The sequence below is a fragment of the Gopherus flavomarginatus genome, chromosome 1 (assembly GCF_025201925.1).
Source record: "Gopherus flavomarginatus isolate rGopFla2 chromosome 1, rGopFla2.mat.asm, whole genome shotgun sequence".
NCBI classification, from domain to species: Eukaryota; Metazoa; Chordata; order Testudines; family Testudinidae; genus Gopherus; species Gopherus flavomarginatus.
In genome coordinates this window covers 144,409,248-144,418,393 of record NC_066617.1, presented here as the reverse complement: position 1 = coordinate 144,418,393, position 9,146 = coordinate 144,409,248, and the positions used below count along the sequence as shown (strand labels likewise).

At 52.2% G+C, this 9,146-nt stretch overlaps 1 protein-coding gene across 1 annotated transcript in view; it reads right to left on the bottom strand.

Moving 5' to 3' along the window:
• Positions 1 to 703: 703 nt before the first annotated feature.
• Positions 704 to 9,146, bottom strand: part of LOC127046284 (alpha-2-macroglobulin-like) — a 53,108-nt gene continuing 44,665 nt past the window's right edge. Inside the window, exons 26-36 of the mRNA XM_050943130.1 lie at positions 8,442 to 8,598; positions 7,675 to 7,749; positions 6,514 to 6,679; positions 5,837 to 6,060; positions 4,634 to 4,852; positions 4,193 to 4,320; positions 3,609 to 3,699; positions 2,570 to 2,638; positions 2,075 to 2,177; positions 1,375 to 1,416; positions 704 to 729 (exon numbers count right to left, since the gene is read on the bottom strand). Coding sequence (XP_050799087.1) covers positions 704 to 729; positions 1,375 to 1,416; positions 2,075 to 2,177; positions 2,570 to 2,638; positions 3,609 to 3,699; positions 4,193 to 4,320; positions 4,634 to 4,852; positions 5,837 to 6,060; positions 6,514 to 6,679; positions 7,675 to 7,749; positions 8,442 to 8,598 — 1,300 coding nt within the window. The remainder of the gene's footprint in view (positions 730 to 1,374; positions 1,417 to 2,074; positions 2,178 to 2,569; positions 2,639 to 3,608; positions 3,700 to 4,192; positions 4,321 to 4,633; positions 4,853 to 5,836; positions 6,061 to 6,513; positions 6,680 to 7,674; positions 7,750 to 8,441; positions 8,599 to 9,146) is intronic.

The following is a 9,146-nucleotide window of genomic DNA, read 5'->3' as shown; positions in this document are numbered from 1 at the left end:
ATTCTGCCTAGGATGCCAGAAACTGTGGTGCCACTCCTGACTGCCAGTGCCACAAACTTCTCCAAACTTCCTCTGAGAGCCAAGATGGGCTCTTTCCTTCATCTCCTGCAACCGAGACCCAGCAGGAGAAATTCTGCCCCCAGGGTCTTCACATTTCCCTTCAGTTACACCTGCACTGACTTCAAATGTCATTGAGGGAAGAGTTTGGCCCTGCAACTGAAACTTAGGCCAAGATCATCCCCAGTGCAGGAAACAGCATAGGAAACCTCAGAACTTCCTCAAGATCATGCCATCAGGAAGGGTCTGTTTCCTGCCTGCACAACTAAACAGGCCCTTATGATGCACAGATCTTCACAGATCACAGGCACCAGGGCTGTTCCCAGAGAGACCCTCTGTCTCCAGTTATTTCTGATGTCCTGCCAACCCCTCCTTCGCACCGATGTCTGGGGATGGCTCTGGATCTCTTTTAAGGTTGAGACTATCCTGTAATCTGATCCCAACAGGGAAGAAGGGATAAGCCTTAGTAACAGGGAAAGAGGCCACAAGCAGCTGGTCAGAATCATGACAATTTATTTATAACATTAATTATATGGTGCTGAGGGGTTTTCCTCCCCACTATATCAAACCACTTCGCCTGGGGGGGATTGCTGCATGCAGAGATGAGCAGAGAGGATCCAGCAGGGCCCAGAATACAGCTCTGTCATCACGCATTTTCCTGCTCAACATTAGCTATGATGGGGAAAAGAGAATGTGAGACAGTTACAGAGGAATCAATGACTCACGGAGAGCAACCTTTCCCTCTTGTAGGTCACCTCATTCTGAGTATAGGAGCTGCAGAGACACTGCCCTGCCCAGACTACGGCTTCTCTGCCACAGTGGCCAGATGCATCCCTAGAACATTCAGGGCTTCAGCCCTGACCCCTTTCCCAGCAGTTTTGAGTCACCTCAACCCTGGAAGATGGTTTTTCATTAATCTGTTTTGCTTTGCAGCCTGTTTAAAAACAGCCCTGATGAGAAGAGGGATGCCAAGTGTGGATTTTGGAAGGACTTGCTCTTGCTCTGTCCCAGAAAGGTACAGAAAGAAGCAGTGACTAGTTTTGACTGAGGGGGAGGACGTAATCTTGGGACTAACCAAGCCTGCTGCCTCAGATTCAAGGCCTGAATCTGAACTTGACAATGTGGGGGAGCTGGCGTTCCCCTCTCCCCGAGCACTTGGGGTGCTGGCAGACCACTCCAGGACATGGGACAAAAGAGAACAGCCACTTTTACAACCCTCCAGACAGGCTGAGAAGACTCAGGCTGGGTTTCAGCTCTGTGCTAACTGAGCAGCCCTGGGCAGTCTGAAAACCTCACAGTCATCTCTTCATACACTACCTTTGCTGCAGGGGGCACTGTACTCGGCAATGGCAAATTCATCTGGAAGACACAAGGGAAGGGAAATGTGATCAAGGCTGTGTGAGACCCAACCAGGACTCCTCGCACTTCCACCAGGCCCTGCAGCAGAGAGCTGGCACCTTTCAGGCAGGAGAGGAGGGAGTCCTCTCTCCAGGGGCACTGAAGGAACCTCATCTGGGCTCCATGGGAGGAAGGCAAAGGTTACCACAAGGCTACAGGGCAGCAGGCATCTCCAGCAGGTCAGTGCCATTTGCATCTTGCCTGACACACAATAACTGGGGTTGCCATTGGGCTTTGGTTTTGTCACCCCAATTCCCTAGCTGGAAACAGAGGAGTGAATGTGCCTTCTCCAGGTCACACCCAGAGCTGGGATCTCAGGGCAGGATCTGAATCCAGGACCCTCCTAGATCCCTTTGACGCTAACCTACGAGGATTAGCATCTTCCCTTTACAGTGCACGAGGGGTCTGGGGCCTCAGAGACTCCCATGGTGCGAGCATGAGGTCAGTGCAGGATGATCCCTAGCATGTAAACCCTATGTGCCCCCATGTTCTCATCCTGGAGCAGGGAGATACTCAATCCCATATGCCAGCAGGTTTACTGTGGCTCTGAATATGACTTTTCACCCTCCATGACAGGCCCACCAGCCTCAACTGCTGCCAGCCCCACCCGCACACACACCTGTCTCATAGTAATCATAGACTTTCACCACCGCCGGCTTCAGGCTCTGCACGGGGAAGTCCTGCTCCACCGCGAAGGAGAAGCTCTGAGTCACATTGCTCACCTGAAAGGGAAACAGATGAGGCTCAAGAAGCTCTGAGCCACTTCACCCTCTCCTTCCACATCTCCTCCACGCATTGGTGCCCCCCATGATCCTGCAGGTCCAGCATCTGCTTTCCTTGGCTGCAGGGACTGGCAGGGATTCAGGCCCTAAAGGAGGTGGGTTAAGCCTTGCCTGACCCCCGGGTATGAGCCACTGTCCCTGGTACCCGTAGATGGGGGGAGATCAGGGCCCTGGCTCTGTGTTAGGAAAGTGCTGAAGGGAAACACTGGACAGCAATACATGGATTTGTCTTTCCCAGCTGAGGCTTGGGAGATCCCCTCCCCTGGGCACTTCTATTGCGGTACATGGGGGTGGTTCTTTCTGGCCCATCCTGGCCCCATGTGGTCACTCACCTGCTCCATGTACAGCAGCACGTGGTTGGTGCTCAGTTCTGTGCGGTGGATGTGGTGATGTCCTTCCAGCTGCCAGCGGCCAAGAGAGAGAAGCAGGATGTTACTGAGCTCCCCGTCAAACCACCCCAGAGCCCTAAGGAATAGGATGCTTTTACAAATTCATGGAGTCCAAGACCAGAAGGAACCTTTGTGATCATGTAATCTGACCTCCTGTATAACCATGGGTGTAGTTTGGGGACACTGGGGGTGTTGTCCCCCCAAACTGCAATCCTTAGGCAGGTGTGGAATTTGCCCCACCCCCCATATGCACAGCCCCATTGCCCTGACTGGAGCTGCTTCCCTCCCTTACCACAAATACAGAAGTCAAACTACGCCTATGTGTGTAACACAGACCAGAGAACTTCCCCCAAAAGAATTCCTAGAGCAGATCTTTTAGACAAACATCCAATCTCGATTTAAAAATGGCCAGTGATGGAGAACCACCAGGACCTCTTTCCCCTGGTGCTGTAAGTAAAGAGGCAGAGTATGAGTCCCCACCCAACTGATTCACTGAGGTGTAAAGTGCTCCTGAGGTGCTGGACCCCAATCAAAGCCAGCACCAATCCCAGTATATACCCAACCTCAGTCAAACAGATCTAATAGTTCTTCCTCATTCTCTAGGTCTTAGACTGGCTAACGCTGTCTGCAATGCCAGGGGTCACTGCACAAGGTCTCCATAAGCCCAGTCTGGAGTCAGGCATGGGAGGAGCTGCTGTCTACACTGCAGATCCTGCAGCTGGGAAATCTGTAGGTGAAAGGCTGGTCTGAGCTGGCTCCTGTGACAGAAGTGGGCTGGGGACTCTCAGACCCTTCAGGATTCCAGTGGAAAAGAAGAGACGGAAGACATGGAGGGCCCTACTGCTGTAGATGAGATCAGGCTGCACCCATAATATGAGGGGTCAGGAACTGGAGCCCACTGGGGGCCAGATACCCCTCAGGTAGGGCTGAAGGCAAGGGGCTCTGGGGGGGGCTATAGCCCATACACAGAACAGGCTTTTACCTTCCTCACTGATGACTTCACAGGGATAAATCCTGACAGCATCTTAACGTCAACGATGACCATGTTGGAGACGGGGCGTTTCCCTGTGTAACTGGGAGACCAAGTGGGAAACGAAACAAGGTTTAATACATCTCAGCACAGAGCTGATGCACCTCAACTCTGATTGGCACAGGTGCACGCTCCCCTGATCTGGCATCACCCACCCCACCTGCTGGTCCACCTGCAATCTCCTGGAGTGACTCAGCTGGAGCACCCATGGAAAAAAAGTTATGGGTGCTTAGCACCCACCGTTAGCCCCCCATCAGCACCTCTCCCTCCCCACAGTGCCTCCTGCCCTGAAGCGTGCAGGAGGTGCTGGGGCGGAGCAAGGCTGGGGCACGCTTGGGGGAGGGGGTGGAATGGGGTGGGAAGAGGCGGGGCAGGGGCGTGACGGGGATGGGAAGAGGCAGAGCAGTTGTGAGGCCTTCGGGGAAGGAGTGGAATGGGGGCAGAGCCTGGGGGTGGGGGGCACCCCTTGGCACATTAGAAAGTCAGCACCTAGGCTAGGGCTGCTCCGGAAGGCCTGGTCCTGTGAGGGGAGTTACCTGATGTTTATGGCAATGCTAAAAGTCCTGTGGACCTGGGGGCTGTCACATGTCTCGGGGACCGTGTGCACCTCCAGTGCGAATGGTGCCTCTTCTGGCTTGGGGAGCACATTGTACCTCAGGCTGGTCTGAAAGAGAATACACAGTTTTATGTGAGCCTGTGCACATCTCCTCTCTGCTTATCTCCTCTGCCTCCTTCCCCCTGGTCCATCTCATTCCCACTTTTGTCTTCTCTGCCTTCCTCCTATCACTAACTCCCCATTCCCTAACTCTGGACATGCTCTCTCCTCATACCTTTTCATATTTTCTCATCCTCATCCCCATCTCTTTCTCCCTTCTCTCCTCTGCCCATCCCACCTCACCCTGCCATCTCCAATGGGAATGAGACGGGCTTCCCTCAGTAACAGCCTCTCCCCCTACCCCTACCCCAGGACCCCTCACCTGCACGTAGACACATCCTTCTCCTGTCACCCCCATGCTGTAGTCCCCTGGCACCTCTGGCAGTGCCATACGCTGGAGCAGCAGACGGTTCATGTGATCCACCTGGAACTGGGTCTGAAATTTGCCTGTGGATTGCAGAGTCACTATGGATGCTCCTCCACTCTTGGTGTAAGTAGATGCTCCGTATCGGGACAGGGCCTGGAGCGCCACCACTGTGTCCTGCCAGTTGAGAGATGGGCCCAGGTGCCCAAGGGAATGAATGAGCCATTTCTATGGGCCTGGAGCCCCAACCCCACCAGATCCTCCCACACAGCACCACTCTGCTCAGAAAGGTCGGATTTTCCCATTTCCACCCATTTTCTACCCATCACTCCCACAAGCCATTCACCTATTCCCTGGGCCCAGATCCTCACAGGTATTTAAGCACCTTTCTCCCACTAAAAGCAGCCAACTGTCTAAGTACCTTTGGGAACATAGGCTTTGGGATTTCTGACACTCCACTACAGGGAGCTGAGGGAAGAAGCCACCCACCCTAACATGAAGGAGCAACCTGAAGGGACAGCTGACAAAGCAGACAGATAACCCACATGGCTCAGCAGCAGGAAAACAGAATTACAACCCTACTATGTTAACCAAATCCCTCAGTGAAGTAGTCTTCCAAAGGCCAACACTTCATGTACTGTCTTCAAGAGGGATGTGCTTTGGGCTGCCTTTAATCAGGTGGCACTTCCTGGTTCTACATAACTCAGGATGGTGACCTCGTCCCACCAAGGTGTGTCTGGCAGTGACTGACTGCTGCTTCTCTGGGGAGGCCTCAGCTCCTAAGTTGGATTGGCTAGGCTGGATGGGGTCAGTGCTGTGGGGAGCTGAGGAAAGCATCATGCTCATGGATGCTAAGGGAGACAAATCTGCCCTCTGTACACAAGAGCATCACTTGTCCAGTCTCCTGCCTCATTAGCCCACTAAGGCCTGTGGGGATCTGATGTAGCCATACTCCATGCTGTGACTATCCCATGATCTAAAACCCTCCGAAACAGAGGTTCTCTAAACCCTGCAGCAAGGGCACTGTTGTCCCATCCCCCTCCCCAGGAGGAGTCCGTCTCTTTTCCAATGCTGGGTTATTCGTCCTTCTCTGGCAACCTGATATATATATATAGATAGATAGATAGATATCTCCTGCCGCTGGGGATGGGAACAGCTCACCTGGGTGGAGGAGAAGCCCCCGTTGGGATTCTGCTGCTTGCTGATCCACTTTGCAATTTGAGCTGCCAATGACAGGTCGTCTTGGGATGATGCCGGCTGCATGGTGAGGTAAGCGAGGAGCACATAGGACGTCATCTCCACCTCGGCAGAGGGAGCACGAGGGTGATAGAATGGGAGATCGGCCTCTGGCTGCTTCCCGGGCCTCTGCCAGTGAATGGAGCCATCTGCCGTGGGAGAAGGGAGAGGGAGGAGAAAAGGAAATGTTTATTACCGAATATCTGGTTGTTGCATAGAGGGTTATGGACATAGTGTCTCTGAGGATGGAGGATGGAGAATGGAGTCCCAACCCTTGCTGGACATGTCAATACAAAGCATGAAGGTATTAAATAATCTCTCTAGTGGGTTGATACATTCTGGGTATGAAAACTCTCAGTGACTAATTAGGTTGCTGCACCTGTGCCTGTGTCTCCCACATTTTATGAAGTCAGATCCCAGGAATGGCCGGTTCCAGGGTTTTTAGGGTTCATTGATCTAAAATGTGTGAAGAGGCTAAATAACCCCAACCTGCTGCAGCACAGACTGAAGGTTATAGTAATAACAATCAAACCCTTCTCCTGCCAGGCTGGGTAGGGCCAGTGGGCTGGAATGCAGAAGAAGGGCCCATAAACAGGTCTCACCCTCTTTCACAGCTTCCTTATCAAGCGAGTCCAACAGTGCCCTGCGCTTCTCCTCCTTCCCCGCCAGGGCGAAGGCGTAGGCCATCAGTGCCTTCGTGTACACATGGTTTCCTTCCTGCTCCATGGCTGTTTCCAGGCAGAATAAAGCACTACGGAGCACAGAGTGCTGCGGGGAGCAAAGAGGGGAAATAATCAGTGTTCGCAGTGTGACGATATGAGCTAGGCTTTGGGCACTGCCTGTGCAGGCTGCCATCTCATGACCACAGAGACAGCTGGGTTTAAATAAGAGATGCAGTGGATCTAATATAACATAGATGCTGGTGATAGGATGAGTGACTGTTTGACCCCAGGCACTTGCATGGTCCCAGTGAACTCAGAATCTTGTAGTAATTTGGTCACCCCATCACTGTGAGCCACTGAGCACAGAAATGTGGCTTAAATGTGTCTAGCTGAGACAGCTTCAGCAGTTACAAAAATCACATTCTTGCCTCCCATGGGGTAGCCATGTTAGACACAAGGTCCTCACAACTTGGAGAAATTAAGGTCGTCTGAAGTGTCTAGGGCTATTTATTGAATTTTAACCAAGAAAAAATGTGGAAGGCAAATGAAAGACTCTGCCATGGATAGCAATGGGCCACCAGCTGTCAACGAGTATACAATCCCTCCCAGTCATTCATCCAATGAAAAGCATGACTAGACACCTAGTATGTTTACAGAGACTATATAAAACAAACAGGAGTAGAGGAGAAGGAAGTAGCGACGCTGTCAGGCTGAAAAGCTTCCATCGGTCCGACCCATCTGAGCTGCAGCCAGACCACAGGAGACAGCGACCGAGCATTACAGCTCTTTTGACATGAATTTTGGATTTTTTTTTTAATATGCAGAATGGAAAAAAAAATAAAGAGCCAATCAAAGAAGCAGAGCTCAGCCAGAACCAGTACTGCACACCGAGATGCGTCTGAGGCCTGGGGACCATCTCATTCTGGAGCCAGAGCCAAAGCCTTTCCAGACTGGTTTCTTCCCTCCTTTCCTTAGAGGTCACTTTATCAGGGCATCGGGTTGCCACTATCAGGACTTGGCTGGGTTTAGGGAGTGGGGGATAGGGGAGGCCGCTGACCCAGGGGAACTCATGAAGGAGACTTTGTGTGTGTGGATACGTACAGTGATGCGCAGAGGAATCTCCAGCAGCGCGATGGTGATGTAGGCAGAGAGCGTGATCTCATCGTCCACCCCACCCTGCAGGGAACCACAGACAGAGACATTAACCCTACGCAACACCCAAAGCCTTTCCCCTCTGGGCCCTGCTCCACAGGAGCTCTCTACATACTACATCCTCATCCCCTTTATCCCCCCACTCTTGCCATGCCCCATGATAGCTCTCACAAATGGGTATGTCAACCCTGCAACAGAGAACGTGCTTCCTAGCAAGGTAGACATGTACACACTAGCTCCACCTGAGCTGGTACACTAAAAAAGGCAGTGCAGCCACAGGCAGCAGCTCTCACTAGCTGCCCAAATACAGTCATGCTCAAGCTTGGAGTATGTACTTGGGCAACTAGCCTGAGCTGCCATGGCCACACTGCTATTTTTGTGGCTGTCTACCTGTGCTGAGAAGTACACTCCAAGCTGCAGTGTAGACACACTCTGTGTTTCTGTCCCCATTTACCTCCCATGGTAGTTATCATGTATCTGCCCCCTCGTTTCTCCTCCCCATAGTACAGATAGGTCCCACGTACAGTACAGTATCTGCCCATCCGTATCTCCATGGTAGTTCCCAGGACCATGTCATCCTCTGCTCCTTCCACCCTGGCCCCATGTGCTGAAGTGTCTGAACTGTTCCCATGCAGAGCTGTAGCTCTCTCCGTATCACTGGAGTCCTGTATGGGTCCCATGAGGCCCATGGGAAGCGGTCCAGGTGGATACGTCACCTTTATGGCATTGTTCAGGAGCGTCCCGGAGCTGCGGAAGCAGCCGTTGTCCTTCTGCTTGCCAGCGAGCCAGGCCAGGGCGTCCTGGATGTGCTTCTCCTCAATGAAGATGTGAGAGCGGGCCTGCGCAAAGGACTTGAGGACGAAGGCCGTCAGCCTGAGACAGAGAGTGGGCAGCAGTGAGAGCTCCCTCCCATGCCCTGTGCTCGCTGGAGGGGATGGGGTCCTGGGGCATCGCCAGCCTGAATGGAAGCAGCAGGGGCCCGAGAGCTGGAGGCCATAGGGCAGAGAGCATCAATACATTGCTTCCACTTTCACACACCTCCATAGTCTCCTTCACATTGATTTCAGGATCCAGTTCAAGCTGTCTCTTCCTGTTTATAAAATCCTCCCTGAACACAACTAGCCTCTCAAACTTATGAGCCCTCTTCATGCTAAATACACCTCTTATTGCAGAGGGTTGCAGGGCTGCAAATGTTGAATCTATATTTAAACAGGACTCCATGGGAGTTCCAAGGAGTTATACACCAGTTTGCCTCTACTTGGTAAACTAGTGAAAATGACAATTAAAAAAAGCATAATAAAAGATTCAGAAGATCATGATCTGATGGGGGTCTAACCAGCATGGCTTCTTCAAAGGAAAATTGTGCCTCACTAATCTCTTAGAATTCCCTGAACATGTCAATAAAGTGCTGAATGAATGAG